The sequence below is a fragment of the Spermophilus citellus genome (assembly GCF_964194105.1).
Source record: "Spermophilus citellus genome assembly, chromosome: 13".
NCBI classification, from domain to species: domain Eukaryota; kingdom Metazoa; phylum Chordata; class Mammalia; order Rodentia; family Sciuridae; genus Spermophilus; species Spermophilus citellus.
This window is the reverse complement of record NC_138193.1, coordinates 55,546,779-55,569,482: the sequence shown is the minus strand read 5'-3', so window position 1 is coordinate 55,569,482 and position 22,704 is coordinate 55,546,779. Positions and strand designations below refer to the sequence as shown.

General features: G+C 56.5%; 1 protein-coding gene across 2 annotated transcripts; it reads right to left on the bottom strand.

Annotated features, from left to right (window-relative positions):
* Window positions 1–2,161: 2,161 nt before the first annotated feature.
* Window positions 2,162–22,291, bottom strand: CYP26B1 (cytochrome P450 family 26 subfamily B member 1). Of its 2 annotated transcripts, XM_081264709.1 has the most exons (7): window positions 22,085–22,291; window positions 20,647–21,753; window positions 16,877–17,101; window positions 8,066–8,341; window positions 7,739–7,894; window positions 5,987–6,271; window positions 2,162–5,624 (listed from the first exon to the last, which is right to left on the bottom strand). In XM_081264709.1, the coding sequence occupies exons 2-7, from the start codon at window positions 20,848–20,850 to the stop codon at window positions 5,232–5,234; spliced, it is 1,539 nt and encodes a 512-aa protein (XP_081120835.1). In that variant the 5' UTR covers window positions 20,851–21,753; window positions 22,085–22,291; the 3' UTR covers window positions 2,162–5,231. The 2 variants fall into 2 exon arrangements, with proteins under 2 accessions (XP_081120835.1, XP_081120834.1); XM_081264708.1 differs by lacking the exon at window positions 22,085–22,291 and having other exon boundaries at window positions 20,647–22,036.
* Between the last annotated feature and the right edge of the window lie 413 nt (window positions 22,292–22,704).

Sequence of the window (22,704 nt, the reverse complement as noted above, 5' to 3'; positions counted from 1 at the left end):
CTCCTGGGAAGCCGAGCAGGCACAGCTATGGCAGGACAAACCCTGAGCCAGACCAACCTCTTCCCGGGAACAAGCAGTTGGGTGGGAGCTGCGAAGCCAAGCTGAAGCCCAGCCTGCTGCACCCACCATTGGGTCTAAGCTGTGCTCAGTGCCCAGAGCTCTCCCAGAAATGAAGCTGTTCCCGAGGGCGCCCAGGCCAAGTGAGTTCACTTCACCCCAACACAGACACACAGTCTCTCCCCTCCCTCGCCTTCCACCCCACTCCCACCCAGAACCCTCCAAAGCACATCAAGCTGAATCGAGCTGCCAGAGTGCTGTCTCTGTCCTCCTCTGGTCACCTCACCCTACTGGCCCCAGGGCCCCACTTCTTCCTGCCCTGTCCCTGGCTCCCAGCCCCCTGCAGCCCTGGGCAGCCAGGCCCAGCCAAGACCAGGCTGTTTTGGAAAAGCGCTGGGAGGTGGCAGAATGTGCGGTCTCCGAGTTCCCTCCAAACTGGCGCCCCAATCCCTGGACAAACAGTGTCCGTGTTTGCCTGTCCACAGCGGCTTGTGTTCGCCTTCCAGGTCAGGAGATCCCAGGGCTGGCAGCTGGCTGCGAAGGGGGGCATGCAGGCAGGCGGACGTCATTGACCCACCCGGCCCACGGGGGAGTAGCAGGGCCAGACGGGCGATGACAGGGCCAGCCACTGACCTGCCATCCCACAGCAGGGTGGTCAGGCCAAGGGCAACCCAGGGCCATGCTTCCTTCACCTCGGCAGCCACACAGAATGTCCCACCAGGAGAGAGGGAATTTACACTCTGAGAGCCTACTACCTCCCCTGACAGCCTTCCCCAGCCCTCTGGCCTCACGGCTGCTTCCCGCGGGGGCTGAGGCTTGTGGGAAAGTGCCCCTGGCCCCATGGCATGGGGGGAATACTGCCCTCCCTCCAGTTCTGTGTGGCCTTAGGTTGTCGTGGTTGCTCCAAGACTTCTTTCATGGAAAATGGGGGAATTCCCCTTTTGTCCTCTACCCTGGGAAGCGGGGAGGGCTGGGGGGGTCAGTGATGACGGGCAAGGTGGAGCGGGAAGTTGGCGGAGAAGTAAGCCATGGGGCAGCTAAACCTCCTGCCTGGTGGCATTGCCAGATGTCTGGGTGGCCAGGCTCTTCGACCCAGGTGGGGCGAGGCCCTGCATCCTGGGGTGTGCCTGGGCCAGGGTGCTCCCAGCTGAGATTGGGACTGACTGACTAACTGTATTGAAAAGAAATGTTGCAGTTACAAAAAGCTTTTCTCAAAGTGGCTCAGGGGTGGGCCCTTCTCACCCCAGGCTGTGGGGAGAGGCCAGGGCGTGGCCGGGGCTAGGACCTGCCGGGACATCTGCGGTCCTTCTTGTTTCCTAATGTGCACAGTGGGGGCCTAGGCTCTGTCTCCTGTATCCCCACCATCACCACCCAAAGTCCAGGATCCTTAGAACACTGGTGGGCACTGTGTACCTCAGCACTAAGGGCTGTGTCCTTTGGTGGCCCTCACCTTGGGCCCTGTGACATGGCGTGGAGGTGCTTTTCACAAAGTGCAATAAAAATGACAAATAGGATTGTAGAATTCTACAACCTATGTCCCCTGAACGTGTTCTGCCCGTTAGAGAGGCTCAAAGCTCAGAGAGGTCCTGCAATAGAAGAGCCTGCCTATCTTCTTCAGCCCATTTCCCAGGTATTTGATCATGGGATCTATTTGATCCTGCAACAGTCATAACACAGGCTCTCTGAAGTGCTGATATGGAGCCTAAAGCTCAATTCTGGAGAATGGAATCCTGTTCCCCTGTTTGCCATGTGGCTATGGACATCAGGGTCCTTGCTCAAACAAGATGAACTCCGAGGACAGGTCCACAGAGCCATGTCCAGCCCAGAGACACCTGGAACAACCAGTCACATCGTTCTAGGTCAGGAGAATGATCTCCCAGCCTTGCCATCCCCTCCCCACAAAACCAACCAGAGACATCTTTTCCTTTCTCAGGGAACCCACGTCTCCCAAGACCCTGCCACAGACTTCTGTGCCCTACATGCAAGGAACAGGGGGCTGGCCTCCCAGGACAGAGGATCTAGAGAGGAACTTCCTGCCTAGTTGGACTGGGAGGCCCATTTCAGTAAGGCTAAAAGTCAGAGACCAGAGGCAAAGGAGACAAGGGTGAGTCCCCACGGTTTATTATGGAAGCCTATAAAAGAGCCACATTGAGTATTTCCAAAATCACAAAATGCACAACATTCATTTTTTTTTTAATATGCTACATGGAATATTATATACAGATTAAAACCACATGACGGCAAAACACGCACACGGCACCAGTTCCATATCCAAACAACACACACAAGTGCTTTCTCAATATTAAAACAATTGTGATAAAAACATATTAATATTTTGAACCATGTTTACAATAGAGAAAAATTCATATTTTACTAAATAACAAATATTTAACAGCAAAAACTTTATACTAAATATCTATTTTGTATTATAACAAAAATAGTACTTATAATAGTTTATAAAGACAGACACAAAATTATAACATTTATGAAAAAAAAAAAGTTTTGTGTATAAAATAATATTATAGCAATCTGGGCAGGGTCAGGATGGTGCCCAGAACACAAACGCCAGCGCCCAACATCGAAAGTGCTTCAATCTGCAAGCCTGTGGCAAGGAGAGTTTTGTGGGGTTTTGTCTTTTTAATGTCAAGTTACAATAGTTAGGAATGGTAAGTGAGAAAACATCACCCATCTAATGCTACCTCAATAAAACACACGTACAAACACAGGGGCACGGACACCTGGACACAGAGCTACAGAGGAGAGACGGAGGCGTGGCTGTTGACAGGTGGCAACCTGTCCTGTGGGCCAGTCAAGAGCTTTCCTCCCTCCTCTGCCTGTTCCTTTGAGACCCAGCGGGGCAAATGATCCTTCCTTGCTTGCTTCCTCCCAGGGATCCCCCTCAGCATTTCCTTCTCCACCTCCTCCCAGGCTAGCCCCCCAAGGGAAGGCCCCTGAGGCCTTCCAGAACCCTGTAGCCCCCTGCCCCTCGCCAGGGCCAGACTTGCACACTCCCAGACATTCAGTCTGAAACCATCAGTTCAGGGCGAGTGGGATCAACTGGAAGGAAACTGAACCTTCCAGACAGTGGTCTCTTTTGTGGGTAACAGATTCTGATGCACCATCAGAGAGCTCTTCTGCAAGCTCTGGCGAGTCTTTACACATTTTGGCCTGGTTTTTTTTTTTCCCCCAGATTTGGAAGAGGGGACTGAGGGATTTTGCTAAAAAAAAAAAAAAAAAAAAAAAAAATCTCACCATCTCTGCCACTATGTTTGTCCCACACTGATTTTTTTAGTAGTGAAAAAAAATAAATAAAAGCAGGAAACATGAAACATTTGGGAATCGGCGATTATAGGACATTCTGTGTGGTGTGACCCCATCCCTGATCAGGGTCCCTTTGGGGAGATGTGAGTGGGGTCTTTTGTGGGTCTGCCCACTAGACACCATGAGCTGCTCAGCCTGGCAGTTGGGGGATCCTCATGTGCTACTTTCTTTTGGGTTGTTTTTTGCACTAAAGAGGATTCAATTGCTTTTATAACATCAAAAAGCAAAAGGAAAACACAGAAAGCAATGAAAATTCTGAAAACAGACAAATTTGCTTAGAGACTCACCAAAGGCCCTCAAAACCACTCCCAGGAGGCATCCCAATTGCCAATGCTCAAAACACCAGTGGCGGGAGCGACTCCTCCTCTATCAGGTCATCCCGACTGGCCCATCCACAACCAAATCCCTTCTGACAAATGGCACTTACCCTCCTCCTCAGCTCTGCTCAGCCTCCCCCCTAGGCCTCCAGGCCCCTCAAGAGCCTGAATCAGCTCTGGGGAAGTATCTCCTCCTCCCCTCTTGCTTTTGCCTCCTCCTCCTCCCCACACCCCTGAGCTGGGCTTAAGCAGACAGTGGCTTGGCCTAGAGGTGAAAGGGACTTCAAGGTCACCTTCCCAAGGGCTAAGGTCAAAGGGTAAGGGTTAAGGAAAGGAAGACGGAGGCCTCAAGCTCCATCAGAAGAACCCGTATCCTGCCCCATACTCATTAGTGGAGTTGGGGGGCACTGGGGTGAACAGTGGCCAAGTAAGAGATTGTGGTGGCCTCCAAATCTACATGATCAGAACTTTTGACAGGACAGGAGGCGGCAATGGGCTAGTTCCCCATCTCTACCAGGTGACAGATGGATTTTAGCCGAGAGTGAGGCTCTGAAGTTAATTTGGGGCACAGGAAGGCTGTTCAGTTCTTGGCTGGGGGGTAGGGGAAAGGAGCTGGGTTTGACCAGAGACCCCTTCCTCTTCATTCACAGAAGTCCTGAGGAGGACAGATGGCATGGAGGCTAGAGGGTGGAGAAGATATTTGCTCCAGAAATCAGTATGGCCAAGATCAATGAATAAATACAGACTCTGGAGGAGGGGAGGTGTGAGCAAGGGGTAAGCCCAGGGCCTCCGTTTGGTATGTAGAGCAGGGAGCGCCTGGCTCAGTGGGGTCCCGCCTGGGGGAAGGGGAGAGATGTCAGTGCACCTGCCCAGGGGCACCAAGGAGAATGCTGGGGATCAGGCCTGGGGCTCCTGTGCCCCAAGGCGAGGAGAGAACTAGTAGCAGCAATAGTAATTTCAAATGTCCAAACTGGCAGGGCTGGGTAGGAGGTGCCCTCTGGGCTGGTGGCAACCCCTCCCAGCTCAGGTGCACTTGTGTTAGATTACCCAGGATGCTGTTCTTCGCCAGCCACAGCAGGAGGAGCACTGTCTGAGCAGTAGGGTGGGGTGCTGAAGAGAGCACAGAGCGGGGGGCCTCTTTTCCTCCCTCCCCCAGCACAACCACCTGGCCGCCAACTAAAAGACAAAGGAGGGAACCAGTTCAGGTCACAGGTACACTGCAGCACAGCCAACTGACACTTAACACTGTAACGGGCATGCAGAGCCCAGCCAGGCCCTTTCCCAGGAGCTAAGCTGGTGGGAAGTGGGGGGACTCTGGAGAGAGCAGGAGCCAGGAGGGGAGCCAGGTCCCCTGAAAGAACGGGACCCTTTTGGCTTTCGGTAGGTTTTCCAAGGGGGAGAGGTGCCTGGGGGAGGACAAGTATGGGGGCCACTGGCCCTCCCAGGTTCTGGCCCCCTCCTACACACAGGTTTCTACTTCTGTCACCCCACCCCCTCTGCTGGGCTGGGCGGAGGTGCGCATGGGCCTGAGCTCTGCTAGACGGTGGCACTCAGCATAGCCTCCGTCTCAGGCAGAATCTTGTTCTGGTTGGAGTCCAGGCCAAAGAACTTGACACTGAGGCCATCCACGGGGTGCAGGACAGGGACTAAGGTGATGCGGGGGAAGGTCCGGGTGGCCAGCTCAAAGCGACTGGTGCTGGCCAGCTCCACCGCCAGCACCTTCAGGAACAGCTTGGCCAGGTGCTTGCCCAGGCAGGTCCGGACCCCGCCACCAAATGGGAGGTAATGGAAGCGGCCATCCTTGTCCTCACTTCGCGCCTGACTGAAGCGGTCGGGGTCAAACACGTTCACGTCTTTGAACACAGGTGCCGTGTCATGGGTATCCCGAATGCTGTACATAACACTCCAGCCTTTGGGAATCTGGAACCCCTGGAGCAAGATGGGGTTGGGGAGAGGGGTGTGAGCACCGGAGGAGGCTGAGGGAGGGCCCAGGAGTGCCCAGCTGCCTTTCCCCATCCCAGGTGCTCAAGACCTGCCTCTTTCTAGAGAAATCTCCCCCACCCCCGGGGCTCCCCAGGACTGGCCTGCTCAGCATGCAGGTCCACTCCCCTGTGTGGCAGTTCCATGACACCCAGGTTGGCTTCTCCCCACTCTGCATTCGGGGCTGTGTCTCTCTCTTGCCTGAAAGCTCCCTGAAATCAAGCACTGTCTCCCCATCAGACTGAGGTACAGGGGGGTCCTTTCTTATGGGTCAGCTTGAACCCCAGCCATCACCCCGGGCCCAGCCTCACATCTAGCTCGAAGGTCTGGAGCACGGTGCGGTAGCCGCCAGAAATGGGCGTGAACAGACGCATGACCTCCTTGATGACACAGTCCAGGTAGCGCAGCCCGCTGAGCGTGTCCAGGCGCAGGGTGCCCTCACAGAGGCAGCCGCCACTGTGCAGGATGCCCTGGGCCCGCAGCTCCTCCCGCAGCTTCTCCAGGACGGCAGGGTGCTTCAGCAGCTGCATGATAAGTGAGGTACTGGCACTGGCCGTGGTGGCATAGGCCGCGAAGATCAGCTCCAGGGTCCCATCCTGCAGCAGCAGAAAGGAAAGGTGCTGTTGGCCATCTGGGACCAGCCAAGCAGGGCAGCCCCATTGTGCCAGGGTCCCCAGTACACAGGGTCATCTGCACTGGGCCCTGCCTGTTCCCACTGCTGCTCTGAGCCTCATATGCTGGAAACTTAGGACTGCCGTGGACACAGGGGTCACAGCTAGTTCTTGGCTGGGCAGGAGACACCCGGCTGCCACCCAGGGCAGAAACACTAGCCAGTTGATTCCTCAGGTTAGGGCCACTTTCCACTCACTGCTGGATTCCTGGGCCAGTAGCAACAGGCCTAGTCAGTGCTATGAGCTCACAGAAGAAGAGCCGGGCACCATGCACGTGGCAGATAATGGGGTCCAAGCCCTGGCCTTCCTATTCCTGGCTCTGGCTCCTTCCTCCGTCCCTGGAAGTGGGACACCTGTTAGTGGCCAGAAGGGCAGACAGGGTCTGGAGGCTGCCTGGGACCATATCCTTGAAGACCTAGAAGAGGACTATGGTAGGAAGACTGAGGGGAGGTGGCCCCAGAGAGGCTTCAGGGCCATGGGGCTCCACAGAAAAGTCCCCACAGGCCACTTCATTCTGAAGCCTGCATTTACAAATCTGGATGCTGGGCCCAGAGGGGTGGTGAAGGGGCCTGGGTCCTTTACTTGCCATGGCATGAAAACTTGTGAAATGGGAAAGTCATTGTGGCCTCTTCCTTCCTCCCAAGGAAAAAGATGGGGCAAGAACAGGGGATGAAAGAGCATGGGGAAGGGTGTCTGTGGCACGTGGCAAGTGAGCAGGTGAGCAGAGTCTGGGGACATTCCTCAGGTGAACACCCCAGACAGTGCAGGGAAGCTGGGCACGGGGTCCAGAGTGAGCAGTTCAGGTGACTGCAGGCCAATGAGGCTTAGGCAGGTGGGAAGGAAGAGAGTTCAAAGGGTCACCCACTGGAGAAGTCTTGGGGGTTGGAGGAGACCCCAAGGAAGAACCAAATCTCCCCCAGGGCTGATGCTGGCCTCAAGCAAGTGGCTTCCTCTCTAGACCTGTGTTTTCTTTGGTGGCCATGAAATGAACTGAGATAATGAACTTAGTGCCGGGGAGGTTCTGTGGGGTTAAGGTGTCGTTGACAAGCCACCGACACTGAGCCTAAGCACCAATTTTCAGCATCCTCTTAAAAAATGGTAGATGTGACTATGGGCACATCGGAGGTGTGCACAGCCCTGAGCCCTCTGCTGCTGTGGGCAGACAGGGTGGCCCCACTGTATCCTTCACAGCCGGGCAAGGACACAGCTCAGCTTCTTGTCCAGCACCTTCCAGCCCAGGTGCAAGGGCAGCCACAGCTGCTCAGAACGCATGTGCAGAGCCAGACCAGAACAGGAGGAAATGGCCAGGCACCTTTCTACCCACTGCAGGGGAGGCCCCAGAATAGAGGACGGGTGTGGGTGCTGCTGGCTGCAGGAGTCACCCCACCCCACCTTCAGCTCCTGCATGGTCATCTCCTTCCCGTGCTCCTTGCTGCTCTCGATGAGGATGTCCAGGGCATCCGAGTAGTCCTTGCCCTGGGTGCACTGAAGCTTCTCCCTGATGGCCTTTTCCAGCCCCTTCTGTAGGATCTGCCGAGCCTGAATGCCCTGAGGGGGAAAGGGCCGGTCAGCCACAGGAAGGGCAGGGCCTCAGGACTGCCAGGGGAGGCTCCAGCCCACCCTCCCACTGACACCTCTCCCCTGGGTCTGGTGCCCCGTGCCCGTCTCAGTCTCAGTGGTCCGTTTTCAAGGGTGGCCTTCCAGGCCCTGGGTGCTTACCCGCCGGTAGCCACTGAAGGGCAAGTCAACAGGCAGGGAGAAGACATTCTCTACAAATTGCTGGTAGACCTCAAAGAGGTGCCCGAGGTCCTCCTCAGGGATGCTGAAGCCCAGTAGCACCCGGATGGCCATGCGGAAGGTGAGCTTCTGCGCCTCCTGGTACACATTGATGGCCTCAGGCTGGCTGCTCCAGGCACGCAGCGTGTCCTGAATCACCAGCTGGATCTTGGGCAGGTAGCTCTCCAGGGCCTCATGGCTGAAGATCTTGGAGAAGATCTGGAGGGCAGATCGGCAGGCAGTGAGCTTGGCCCCTAAGCTGACCCAGCTTTCACTCTGCTGGGTGGAGGCACAGATCCCATGACCACAACCAGGGAACACCCCGTCCTCTCTCCCTCCTGCTGAGGCCCCAGGGGCCTCCAGACACAGGGCCCTTGTGGGGTCCCCCACTGTGAACCTCATTCTACTTCCCCTGACTGGGGGAGGGACAGGCAGGGGAGGACAAAATGAACACACAATTCATAAGCATTTTTACTCAAAGCCAGAAACTTCCACATAACTCACAGGGTGACCTGGCTATCATCTCTTTCTTCAGCCCCCAGAAAAATACATGCTCCACATGATGGCAAAGCCTTGGGGACTTTGCAGTCCAGCTGCCAAAAAGTCTGGGGGCATGTGGCTGTTCCAGCCTTGGTGGGACAAGCGGAGCTAGAGCAGGGAGGCTGTCTTCCATTGCAGGGGCCCATTCCCCAATTCCCAGAATTGAGTCACGAATGAGTACCTGGACAGGGAAGAGGTAGGAGAGCAATCAACAGCTCTCCTACTCCCCTGATGGAAGGGCAAGAAGGACCATAATTCTAGAATAAGCAGTACTTCCTGGGAACCAAAATTATTCCCACTTCCCATGCAACAACCACTGGGCAGGAATTCTAGGGCCTTTATTAATAGCTGTGCCATGAACATGTCTTCGGTATGGCTGGGTCCAGAGGCAGAAGTGAGGACAATGGCTTTCCACCCCAAAAGATCATAAAGACAAGCAGAAGCCCTTTTAATTCCCTGCACCTTCCAGGACCATCTTAAGTAGTCAAGAAGTCCCTGTTTCCACCCCCCTTGCCTTGAAGCCTCGTGATTGGCTCAGCAGCCCCCACACATACACTCACAGTTGCCCCAGGTATGCAGGAGAGGGAGGGTGTTAGTTTATTTACTGGTGGCCTGTGGGTCTCACTTATAATCCCTCAGAGTCTAGAGCAGAAGCGGGTGCCTCCCACTGGAGCTTAGGGAAGGGTCATAGGTGAAGTCAGAGAGCAGAAGGGCAGTGCAAGGAAGGAGCCCCCATGGCCCCATGCAAACCACACACATGCGCACACCCTCCCCCCTGCCCCCCAAACACAACCACCGCACAAACTGTAAATGTGAGAATTTCCCCTGCAGTCAGCTCGAGAAGGAAAAGGTAACATTTTCCTGGCCTGGGCCCTGCATGGCTAATGGGAGGCTGGTTTGCAGGAATAACAGTGCTGGCCCTTCAGTGGCCCAGCCAGGCACGCACAATAGCACTTTCATTCCGAAATTCCCGGTGGGCAGAGGGAGGGGGAGGGAGACCAGTGAGGGGCAGAGAGGCCCACACTGTTTGGGGCCACTCCTGCTACAAAGGGACAGCTGAAAGGTAGAAGGATGATAGGAGGTCCCCTAGGTCCGCTCAGGCCTATATGAGTCACTCACACCCTGCACAGGTTCGGGGTCCCAGAGAATTTCCAGGGGTCCTGGAGGATTATGAATAAAAGCAGTGCTGCGCGTGCTCAGCCCTCACTATGGTGTCCTTAGGAGTCTGGAAAGGGGGTCCTGATGGGTGGGAGGAAACTCTGCCCCAAGATCCCAACACTAGCCGACTAAGGACCCTTACAAAACAGCCAAGAAACTAGGGGGTATGCAGAAAGTGCTGCATAGAAGTGAACAAGCTTGTTGGGAAATGAGACTGGGAGTCAGGACAACTTTGCAGTGACCAGGCCTCTGTAGGGAAGCTGGCAGTGGAGCAGGAGGGGACTGGAAGCCACAGTTTCCAGAGTTGATCAGACTAGGGATACTGTTATGGAGGGGATAAGGGTAGGGGATGGCCAGGGCCCCCATCACCCAGAAGACCTGGGCTCCAAAATGAGCATATAGAAGGGGGATATGGCAAAGGCTATACGCACCAGGACCAGCCAAAGTCAAAGCCAGCTAGATCCCAGGATACAGTGGGGTGATGGGGAAAGAGACCAGGCACCAAGAGGCATGAGCTGTAATCAGGGATCATCCACCAACTTACTATGTGACTGTGGCCAAGTCACCCTGTCCCAAATCTCAGTTTCCTCATCTATAAAGAGGTGAGGCTGAGCCAAGTGACCTCTTCGCAACCCACAGAGCACCTGAACACTATAACCACTTGCCAAATAGATGCTAATCCCTGTAAGTAGCCCAAAACCCAACAATGCGTAAGCCACCTGGAGAGTGCCTTCTAGGCCCCCATTCTCACATCCCACCTGAGCTATGGTGACCCAGGAGGAGCCATCCCAGAGTTTCCAAAGGGGATGGACGTGCCTCCCCTGCCCCTTGAGGAAGAGCCATACAGGACCACTGACAAGTCTTGTCTGTCCACTAGTTTACATTCCCTGCGCCCTCTAGTGATGGCCGGCTGAATCACACCTCCTCTGGCTTTGGAGCCCTGGTGGGCCCTGACAACCCAAGAAGACAGAGGATCCAGAGGGACCTGGGACTGAGCAAGGGACTCCAAGAAAGGGAGTCCACATTTGACCTAGACGTGGAAAAGGGTCCTGAATAAGACCAGGAGCTCCCTGATACCCTGCAGGCTCTGAGGTGGAGCCGCTGAAAAAAGAACTGAAGTGAGGATCAGGGCTCTTGTCCAGACCAATCTCGGGCTTGCTAAGTGACAGCCAACAGGTTCCTGCTGCCCTGGGTCTTAGCTCTCCCACTGGTTTTATGAGGGGTCCATCCGGATGTTCCAAGGTCTTTTTCTTACTCAACTCTCCCAATTTTCCTTGGAGCCCCCTTGAGGTGGAGAAGTCACACAAAGGTGGGTGGCAGGCACCCCAGCCCTGGGCGGGCTTTGCTCAGAGGTCACCAAATCCATGCCCCTCCTCCAGCCCAGCTGTTGCACAGGCATGGGGTCCTCCCAGGAACTGGGAAGACTCCAGGGTTTCATCCCTGGGTCTGTGCCCAGGGTGAACAACAGCCACTTCCCAAAGCCAGAGCAGACCAGAAACCACCGCCCACCACAAAGGACAGGCGGAGGCGGAGGTGTCCGCCAGGGCAGAGGGAGGCCTGGGCCCAGTTGGGGCGGGCTGGGTCTGAGGCTGCCGCCTGCTGGGGTCAAGACTCGGGCACACTGGGAAGGTGCCTGGGAGTGGCTCAATGTGAAGAGAGGAGGGTTCCGGCCCCCAGAGCCGACTGGCCTGACCACAGTCATCATCGGAGCCAGGCCTGCTTCGTTTCCCTCTGGGGCTTCCCTGGGAATTCCCAAAAATGAGCCAAGAATGCCGGACAAAGGTCACTGGGAACCAGCCCAGGTCCAGGCAAAGCTCTGCAGAGGGAGCTGCAGGTATGGACCACGCACCAGACTTGGTGTGGGGGGAGGGCACGGGCAGAGGGTCCCAGGAGACTTGGGAATGCTCATCCCTGTGTCCCTGTGGGAGCTGCGGGGACAGGGGCAGGAGGAAGGATGGGCTCCCACCTTAAGGCATATCCTTGGATAGCCCTCAAACCTCGCCAGTGTCCCTAACAACACAATGAGTTCAAGAGCCCAAGTCCTTGCTCTCTCCCTCCCTCGGGAAGGGGAGCTAATTCCACAACAAGGGCCTGGGGCCCCACTGGAGCTTGATAAGGCTTCAATTCCCTGTAATTATTCCTAGAAACGTCCTGACCATTCCCCTGCCGCCAGGTCTCTTCGCCCCTCATCCAGTGCCCCTGGGAGGGGGATAGCTCTGTGAGACCCCACACCCCATCTGACCAGGTAACCTCTCTCTCATATGCTGGCAGCTATAGATGCCTGGACAAACAGATGGGCAGATAAGAGCCGAAGAGGAAGCCCATTGCCCCAGCCAGTGACTCAAACTGGGAGGAATGGAAGCGGCTGCACAGGAGGGGTGGGGGCCCGGGCAAGCCACCTGGCCAAGCCACCAGAGCCAGGCCCATGGAATGGAAAGAATAACAGAAGGCAGGCAGCCACCGAGGCAGCCATCCATCCGCACAGGGGTGACGCCAAGGTGTGTACTTTATATCCAAGGAGGGGGACAAGAGAGGAGTCATCTCCCAGCTGCCTGCATTTCCACTGGGCTCAGACTTCACCCTGCATCCATCCCCATTCAGTACCTCTGGTTGGGAGGAGTGGGCCCAGACATCCCCCTCCCCAGCCTGCACATGTCTCTTCCCTGTGTCCATAGGAACAGAGTGCCTGTCCCCCATTGGACTCCAGCTCTGATGGTCTCACCCCACTGCCCTAACTCTTCAACACATAGAACCAAGGTGGTAGGGGAGGGGAGGCAGCCTTTGCAAGTACCTGCTGAGCCCCTAATCACAAAAGATGGCCCCTTGCTCTTCCTCCTTTCCAGCCACAACAAAATCCCCTTGAAAAGCTGAGACCCACAAGAAGGGTCTCCCAAGGTCACAGTGCAGGGCATGAATGGCCACACCCAGCAGGGACCCTGAAGCCCTGTGCCTCCCACCACTCCAGACCCCATCAAGCTGCCCTCTACCAGCACTGATGGGCTCTGAAATTAGGAATCTGAAAGGATCCTCTGCGACGGGCCCAGTCTGTTCTAAGGGTAAGGCCCATGCTGAGGTTGTTCTGGATTGTTGTCAGCATTTCTAAAGGAGTTCCTTCTTTTAGGCCTGGGGAGCCCAGGATGGATTGGGAGACTGACACAGGGGGCTCAGTGCCAGAACAGACCCCGGCCAAGGCCACATTTGTCTTCCAAGGCTGGGAGAGTGAGCAGACACATCAATCTGCACCATAGCCTTGTACTCCCCGCCCCTGGAATAAGGACATAATGAGGAAAAACAGGAGGAGGCTGCCCTCACGCCCAGCCCGCCCACCTGCCCACTGCCTGGCACAAGGGAATGCAGAGGGAGGCACCCTGGTGGCTGACCATGAGCTTCCTCCCCCACTGACCTTCAGAGGGATCCGCTCCTGCCACCCGCCCACTCAGCAGCCCTATGCACCCGTACCACTGGTGCTACAGTAACTTTTGGGTGAAGGACTTTGGCTGGCAGAATAAAGGCTCTGTGCCAACACTAGGCAACTAGGGCACAGCTCCCAGTAGCTCTGCCGCTTGTCAGTGCCACCCGCCTTTTCACATAATCAGGTTGGACCTTCTGTCCCAGGTTGAGACATTTGGATGTGACTGTGCAACCAGAGACTGTGCATTGGTACAAAGGCCTCACAAAGCCAGGTGTGGGCTGGCCTCCCCCAGAATCCTGCCATCCCAGGCCCTCCTGCTGGGGAAACTCCTAGGTAAACCCAGCAGAAACCCCAGGACATACTGGGTTTGTGAGAGGAGTGAATTGTCCCTGAACCTGACCTCCACCTGCATTCCAGGACAAGGCCCAAAGGCCAGGTCAGTGAGGGATGGTGGATGGGTAGGAAGTGCTTCTTGATCCCTGCCTCCAAAGCCTGTTCGCCCACCTCAGCTTCAGGCACAGAAGGCTCCGTAGGCAGGGGCCTGAGTAGAAGGGACAAGGAGACTACTTCTGAGGATCCCAGTCCAGGGGCTTCACAGCTAAATGTATCTTCTGAGATGTTCTCCAAGACTCCTATGGGTATCTAGGGACCACTGTCTGGGATGCATTGAAGCTGCTAATTTCTTGGTGCAAAGAGACCCAGCTCTGTCATCAAAGGAAAAGAGAAGATGCCCAATCCTGTTGTGTGGCACCCAAACCCCACCCCCGAAATCCTTCTCCATGTCTCTGACAACCTTCTCACCCTCACATGTCCAACTAGACTCCATTTACCCTTCCTGGGCAATACCCCTCCCTACATACTCCATCAGGGACACTCCTGACCCTGAGTTGGGGAGGGGTGCCAAAGGAGGATGGAGGAAATTTGAAGTCTTAGCTGCACAGGCCTGACTTCTGTGGGTGATACCATTAGACTAGGTAAAATTTTCTGGACTTTCTTTCTGGCAAACCTATCCCAGCTGGCCCCAGACCACCAGGGCAGCCAGGCCAAACACCTGGAATGCAGTGATGGCAGTGAGGAGCCCCCTCCATGCACATCTGGCCAGACCTCCCAGAGAAGGGGTGGGCCACCAGCCCCAATGGAAACAGTGACGCTTCTAGATCCCTGCCAGCCTGGCCCCAGCACACCTGGGCCCCACTTCCTGCACGTACATCTTAAACAGGCCAGAGTCCAGCCCAGCAACCCACTCTCCAGACAGGTCCCTAACTACTGCATGGGTTAGATTTAGTAGTGTGAGTGGTATCCTGCAGCCCTATCCTGGCCATATGGTACTCTCCAGGCCTTGGGTCCCAAAGACTGGCCAATCTTTCCAGGACAACATGGGTATTCAGAAAAAAAGTCCTCAGAGTACTCTCTTAACCTGTCTGCCAGAATCTCCTTCTTGAGGGCAAGGATCAAGTTTCCTGCTTCTCTGTACCTGACCCAAGGCTTTCTATGTGGTTCAGGAAACTCAGGATCATCGGTCATGGAGATTTGGGGAAAGGATCCTTTTATCTGGCTATGTTTATGACCCCGGCCACACTCCACATAGCAAACACACAACTAGTCCATTATGGCATTGTGGTTCTGAAGACTCAGGATGAATTGGTTTCTAGAAATTCTCTAAGAAGCTAGAGGATCAAGTGCTCAGAAGAGGGAGAATTTGGATCCCTCAGCCATAGTCATCAGTTTCTGGCCCCACCTCCAGCCCAATTCCCAGTCTTCCTATCCTGTGTATTCCTCTGGCACTTCATCTATGCTGTCCTCTTTCTTGTCCCCTTGCCTACAAAAGGACAAAGTAGGCCAAAACCTGGGGTCTTTCCAGGTATGCTTTCTCCACCTAGCACTGGAGGTTCAAAGCCAAGTCAGACAGATAGAGGTGGGACTCCAAGGCAACAGGGTCATCAGAAAGCCTTGCTGTACCCCCTGGGGTCTCACACTAGGTCCTGATCCAGCCTCCTCCTTCTTCCCAGTAACCTAGCCCCACCTCAGCTTCCAGCAGCCCCAAATGGGCAGGACTGAGCAGGACTACTTGTGTTGCAGACCTTGCCCTGCTATTTCTTTGTTGCTTGACCTGGTTCACCTTCTACTCTACCTAAGTCTCAGGGTCCCACTTTGCATCAAACCCCTACAAAGAGGAAATGAAGCAGACTTATATCTCAGACTTATTCCTGAGTCTCAGCTCTCTCCTCACTCTCTGGAATGGGCTTTTAGTGGAGTCTCAGAAACTAAGGAGAAAAAAAATCACTGTCCACATTTGAAAAACCCTCATTTCTAAGCCTATAGCCCCCTTCCCCTCCCCAACACTCTCCAGAACACCTCAGAGCCCCCGTCCCAGAACCTCCCCACATTTGTCCCCAAGCTGCAGTTAACTGCTTCCAGCTCTGAATAAAGCAGATGGGAGAGAGAGGCCTTTGAGAGCCCCTTTCCAGATTCTGAAATACACGCTTTACCGGGGACTCTTGGGGTTACATGCACACCAGACTCCTCCGCTGGATTTTTCCTTCGGTTGTCTGCCACGGAGAATTACTCTTCACAGGCGGTTCAGAGAACATCAAATACTATGGGCTGTGTGAGTACAGCACAATTGCCCACATTCAGCGAGACCACCTCGCACACAGGCTGCTGGCGGTGGGGGTTGCCCCTCCCCTCTCCCGCGCTCCACCACTCCTTTCCTTTAGGTTCCAAACTTGGGTGATTCCTCTGGCCCAATGGAAAAAATGGAGTGGGGGAGCCATGCAGCCTCCCTTTTGGCGGCTTCAAGCCCGCAGGCCGGCGCCCCGCCCGCCCGCCGGCTCAGCTTACGGGTTACTGCAGTTCAAACAGCACGTGCCGCCCGCGCTCAGAGCCGCAGCCGCTGCGGTGGCCGCGCAGCTCCGGGAGGGGGCGGGGAGGCTTGCTCAGTGAGCGCTGGCTCGCCTCCTCTGCGCCTCATTCAGCCGCTCGGGAAATCCACAGGATAAACACCCACTTTCTCTTCCTCTTTAAACTGGGGGTAGGGGCACTTTGATCCTCAGCCCGCTCCCAGGCTATTCTCCCACCCCTCTCCTTTCCCCTACGGTTAAAGGTGCGCTCAGGGGCCCAAAGCTCACCGTACCTCTCCCTGGCAAGGCCCGCTAACCGCTGCCCACATGTTGTCCCCAGCTCCCCCTGCACATCACACGCTTGCATCGACCTCAAGGCAACCTGTGGCTGGAGGGCCAGGTTTGATTTTTAGAATGATCAGTCCTTGCAATTCTCGGAGGAAAAGCGGAGAAAAGGAAAGCGCAGGCCAACTGTCCCGCCCCGTCCCCTTCTTGTTCCAGTTCTGTGGAGCACTGCTAGGATAGGCGTTGGACTCCCTGATCTCAAACGTTCAAAGTTTGTCCAAACTGCCCTCAAACAAGCCCCCGTGGGCCTGGTGGTGCCCGCCGCGCAGTAGGCCAGCAAGAGAGTGGACCAGAAGAAGGCCTCCATAGGCCCTGGATTCAGGCTGAAAGCCGTCTAGGGAGAGAACTGCGGAGTCCTGAAGCATCAGGAACAAAAGAGAGTGCAGATTTGAGTTGGGACGCTCCTAGGCTGGCTCCGTGAACTCCTGAGGTGTAGATGAAAAGAATCAGAGCTCTTACCTTGCGCTTGTTGCGGTGAATGTCGCCAATGGAGTTGGCCACCGTGTTAGGGCCCAGCAGCATACGCGTGCTGCGTGGCCACTCGGTGCTCACGAGGTGGTGCTCTCCCATGAGGATCTTGCGTACGTTCTCTGCACCGGTCACCCGGATCAGCGGGCGCCCCAGCAAGTGTGTCTTGAACACGTTTCCATATTTCTCCCTTCGGGACGACTGGAAGCCCGAACCCTGTGGGAGCCACACAAGAGACCTCTCTCAGGGCTCACAGGTCTGCGAGGCCGGCCAGGGCAGCTGATCCCACTCCCCCCAACTCCCCAACCCCCAACCCCCCAACTCTCCCACCCCCCCAACCCCATACACACACACACAGACACGCACGCAGGTTTTATTTTTCATAGCGTGCACAGAACTGGGAAGTAGGGCCTAGAGTATAATAAATAATGCGAGGAGGCGGGAGGCCCAGGGGCACCCCCGGGACGCTGTTTTTTAGTAATGACTTTAGGGAGGGAAAAGGTATCCCGGATGGCTGGACCTGAAGCTAAAGCCTCCGCCCCCCACTCCTCAATCCTCCGCCCCCCCCACCACCCCCGCCACTCCGCGCTCGGGAGCCTCTCGGAATAAATATTTCCAGGCTCCGGGCCACGAGCTGGCGAGACCCCGCGGGGTGGCCGCAGGCCAAAGATTATTTATAGCGGTGAGCGGTCGGTGCCCGGAGGCAGTCACTAGAGACTGGGATTGGAGTTTCGGCTGTTCTCTGGTGTGGCCCGCGCAGGGACCCTGCAGCCCTCCGCGGGCTCTTCAGGGTGGAGTTATGGGCCGTGAGCCGCGATTTTCCTAAAGCATTTTGCCCTGGAAATAACTGAGACGGACTTTCGTCGCCGCCCTGGAGTTTGGAAAGGGAGCGCGGCAGAAGGCGCTTCCCGCTGGGCGGGGTGGGACCGGGCGGGGCGACCCGGGCAGGTAACCGGATCCCGACGGCGGCGGCTGTGGCGCGAGCCGAGGATTGCGGGGCCCCGGTCCGGGATCAGCGCTCGAAAGAGCTGGCGGAGCCCGCCGCGCGCGGGTACCGGAAACCTAGGGGACCTCACAGGGGCGGGGGCAGGGGCGTCTCGCTCACCTTTGACGTCGGCGCTCGCCACCACAGCCCAAATTAACCCTTCCTCTGCCTGGGCAGCACCGGGTGAAAAGGGGAGGGGCGCTACCTGTCCAGCCTCTCCTCCAGCCCGCTAACAGACTTATAGACCTATGGGTTCATTCTTTCCCGACAGGACAACTTGGCTACCCCTTTCCCGGGTTGGTCCCCCTCCTCATTTTCCTTCCTTCCACGGAAAGCTATTCTCCAGCTAGACGTGTACACACTCTAGCGCAGCGAAAAGTGACTCTGCAGAACTCGGATCCCTAATCACTTTTCCACATGCGCCTCCAGCCCCAGCGCGCGACAGGGAGCGAGTCGGCAGCTCCTGAGCTGCCAAGAAGGGGGCCCGGCCGCGGGGGACGCAGTCCTGTTCCCAGGCTGGAGGGTCGAGAGAACCAACCCCCAACACACACACACACACACACACACACACACACACACACGCACACACACATCGTGACGCCTTTGTAGACGGCCTCTACCCCTTTAAGAAAAATCAAGGCGGAGGTAGGGTGCGACAGAGGAGGGGATGGATAGCGGGGTTCCCTTCCTCCGTCTGCTATTCTGCATCCCTCGCTTGGTCTGACTCTCCGTCTCTCCTTCTTTTCTTCTATTTTTCTTTTCTTTTGACACAAAAGTTGGGCTGTGAATATTTCGAGGTCGCCGCCGCCTCGCCCCCACCCCCCGCCTCTGATCTGCCTAACTATAATTAAAGTGCGTTTTTTTTGTGGCATTAATAAAGAGTTATTTGTCCGCCGTTTCCACGGTCTTCACAAAGAGGACTTTCATAGGGGCGGCCGCTCGGGCCGCGAGTCCAATTTATACAAAAATGTTGTATTTTTAGCCCTGGGCTCTGTTTAGATGGCGCTCGGTGGAAAAGGAGAGCCCTTGGAGGTCCCCCCGTAAAATCTGATAAATGACTCCGAAAAAACGCTGGGATTCAGAGGGCTCCCATTAACCCCTTCAGCACCTCCCAACACGCACCCCTTTATTCCTCCCCCCCCCCCCCACAGGATCTAGGGCCCTGGGATGGTGAGGCGCAGGTCTCCTTCTCCCCAACTCTGTGCCGGTTGGACGCATATCCCAAGGGCCTTCGTAGGATTCAGGGGAGAAAAAAAGGTCAAGGGGACACCACGCCCAGGGTTGTGGGGGGGGTCAGTAAATGAGATGGAGGAGGGACAGCAACACATGGCTGATTCCACAAATTGGCTCTAACAAGGAGGAAGCCATTGCCCAAGTGAATTATTTTATTTTCTAAATTCGCGGCCAAAAGCCTAGACCACCGCCGCAGTTAACCCTTTAAGTATGGTCCTAAGGGGGAAGTTCTGGGGATTTCTTATGGGAGACAATCTGATTGGCTCAAGTGAACCCCACCCCATTGGACGGACATTCCTCCCCAAAATAAGAGTGGGACCAACTTTGCGATATCCAGAGACCACAGGGTAAAGGAACCTCTACCCCGCCTGTCTCCACTAACGCTCTGCTGTCACTTGGTTCAGAGCGTGCAGAGCGTGTATATATATATATGTGTGTGTGTGCGCGCGCGCGTGCGAAAATTACACGCGTCTGTTAATGTCAAGCCAAGCTTTCGCACGTCTAAACCTACAGGTCCCCGCGCTCACCTTTAGCTTCACCTTTCCTGCGCCAGGGTTGTCTATTTCAGGATTTCTGGTTTCCCCTAAGGCCCATTAACACCCAGTGGACAAACATGGGTACATACGTATACTCAAACACCCCTCCAGCGGATATCTCAGAGGTGTACCCCCGCCCCCCCAAAAAAAAAAACCCTGGTGTGTATCAAATTGCAAAAGCGATTGTCTGGCATTTGACAAGGTTAACTCCAGGTTAATCTCCCCATTACCTACCTGGGTCTGGTCTTAGACGCTCCCCACCCCAATTATCACCACCAGAGCGGGACTGGGTAACCTCTAACAGCAAACTCTCCCACTCACTTTTCCCAAGTTTCTTTCTCCTGCTGAACTGTCCACACCCAATAAGTAAATAGACCCTTTTCCCCGAAAGTCGAGAGCCCTTGAGACTCTAGCCTCTCATTTTTCTTGGGTTACCTTCTTCCTCTCCCACCACAAAACACACACAGTAGCGAGGATCAAGAACTACCTGGCTAAGCGGCAGGAACACAGCCCGGGTCTAAGAGGGCAATTCAAGATGCTATGTCCCCCTCCTCCTCACTGGACTCAAGTTTTTGGTTCCCAGCTATACTGTTAACACCCAGAACGGCTGATGCCGACCGGGACCTGGAGCGCAAAGAAGAGGCGAAAGCGGCTCACGTCTGTCTGGACGCCCCTTCGAACTCGCTCTGAGCGCGGAGTCCCCAGGCCTCTCCACGCGCCCCTGCTCGGTCGCCAGCAACAGAGGCAGGTCAGTCCTGGGAGTCACGTCGGGTCCTGGAACCCTTTTTATCGGTCCTCCGAACCAGCGCACCGGGCACCAAAGGTCTCGGAGCCACGCAGCTGGCGGGTAGGGAAAACCCGGGAGGCTCAGGCTGAGAGAAGGGAAGGGAAGGGGCGGGGACCTGTGCCTTCAAACTCCCGTTCCCCGTGGCCTGCCCGCGGCTAGGTCGGTCCCGCGCTCGCAGCAAGCGGACCCCCGTAGAGCAGCAGAGCGAGTGCGCCCTTACCTGTAAGAGCCAGTGGCCGGTCTCTCCGATGAGCGGGAAGCCCATGGAGCCTTTGGGGATGGGCAGCTTGCAGCTCTTGTCGCGGGTAGCAGCCCAGCGCAGCTGCCACAGCTGCTGCGACACGGCCAGCAGCAGCGTCACGGACACCAGGCACGCGGCGAGGGTGGCCAGCGCCGACACCAGCTCCAAGCCCTCAAAGAGCATGTTGGCGGCCGCTTGGGGGATTGGCTGTGCCGGCCGCGACGGGGGAGGGGAGGGCCTGACCGGAGCGGCGGGGGAGGGGAGGCTGCGGCCGGGGGTCCTGGCACCTCCAGCCGAAACAGAGACAGAGGGAAGGGGAGTGGAGGCTGCGAGGGGAGCGGAGAGAGGTGGGAGGGAAAGATTGCCTAAAAGAAGAGAGGAGACACGAGGCGACTCGGGGTGTAACTTTGTTTGTTTGTTTGTTTGTTCCTTTACAGCGGGCTTAGGGGCTGCTCAAGGGGTGGTGAGATGAAGCCGTGAGTCAAGCTGGTGGATTTGATCTCTCCGCAACCATCACACTCGGAAAACTTTGGAAAACTTTATCCAGCGGGAGCTTCTCTCTCTTAAGCCCCTTCCCCTGCTGGGGGGGGGGGGGAGAAGAAGGGGAACAGAGAGCTAGCGGAAAGTGCGATCGATTTGTCAAAAGTATTCAAAAAATTCCTAGGTGAAAAGAAAAAATTCTGAATTCAAAAATTCCAACGAACCCAGAAACTCTGGGGACGAGGGAGAAAGCTCCCCAGCTGAGGCGAGTGGAGAGGCCGGAGCCCAGCGTCCCTGGGCTGCCTCGGCGACGCGCCGGAGCCGGGGAACCGGCGCGGCACCCCGAGGCGGGCGCAGAGGGAGAAGCAGCGAGGCGGGCGCAGCGGCCCGAGCGCGGGTGCGGAGCTGGCGAGCCGCAGCCGGGACGGGCCGCAGCCGGCGACAGAGCCCCGGGCAGGCGCTGGGGCGGCGGCGACGGCGGGCGGGCGGGAGGGGTGAGGCGGGGTGGGGTTGGGGGAGGAGGTGGAAAACCCGAGCTGGGCTATTGTATCAATTAAGAAAAGGCAGTCCGTCCGGGGACGCAGTCTCTCGGTTCTGGAGTTGCTGCTGAGGGAAGAAAGGGGGAAAAAAGAAAGGAAGGCAAAAGAAATGAAAGAGGAGGGAAAGCAGAAAGCAGGATTTCAGGGTTGATGGTTTTAAAAGCGTCTCTCAATGTGAATTTGAGGCCAAAGCGAGGCGATGCGTGTTTATATAGAGGCGGGAGGCTGCGCCCGCCGTGGGCACTCCGCCAGCACCCCCCCTCCCGCGCGCTCACAAAGCCGGAGGCGTGGTGAGAGGCCGGGCCCGCGGCCGGAGCGTGTGAGCGCCCGCCGGCCTCCCGCCCCGCCCCGCAGCCCGCCGCCCGCCGCCCGCCGCCCGCCGTCCGCGCAGGACCCACTTGTAGCAGCCGCAGGATCAAACTCAGTTCACCTCTCGCCTTCTCTTCCTTCTCGCAGCGTTTCGCTTAGCCGGGCACCTACAGACGGACGAGATGAGACACGCGCGCGCGCGCGCACACACACACTCACACGCACACATACACACACACACTCACGGTGCGCACTCACTTAGTGCCCGCTTGGCTGCTAGGCTACTTCCCTCCCACTTTTCCCCCCTCCCGGGTCCCCGGCCCCCTCCTGCTTCAGGCAGTAGTCCCGCGTGCGCCCTAGCCCCAGCACCGGAGGTCCCGGCCAGGTTACCCTTTGACTGGAGGGCGCCAGAAGTCCCAGAACCCGCGTCCAGGGTCCCACGTTCCTCTCCTGCGGGATCTCCCCGGCTCCTGCTTCCTAGGACCCCTGACTTGGCACCCTCAATTGTCTCCAGCCCGGGACCCCACGCCTGATCCCTACATCCCCAAACCTCAGATGCCAAGGTCCCCCTTCCCTCAGAAGTCTCTTATACTACAGAATTTGAAGGTTTCCTTGACCCCGTGAGCGTCCAGGGATCCTGACGCTGCAGCCCTTCCCTCCAACACCTCCGAGCTACACACACACACACACACACACACACACACACACA

Bases quoted from the DNA above. Each gene is read 5' to 3' on its own strand.
- CYP26B1 (XM_081264709.1), bottom strand. From the start codon at position 20,850: ATGCTCTTTGAGGGCTTGGAGCTGGTGTCGGCGCTGGCCACCCTCGCC. The intron at 17,102-20,646 runs GTAAGGGCGCAC...TGGCTCCCACAG, and splicing joins CCGGCCACTGGCTCTTACAG to GGTTCGGGCTTCCAGTCGTC. The intron at 5,625-5,986 runs GTGAGGCTGGGC...ATCTTGCTCCAG, and splicing joins TCCAGACCTTCGAGCTAGAT to GGGTTCCAGATTCCCAAAGG.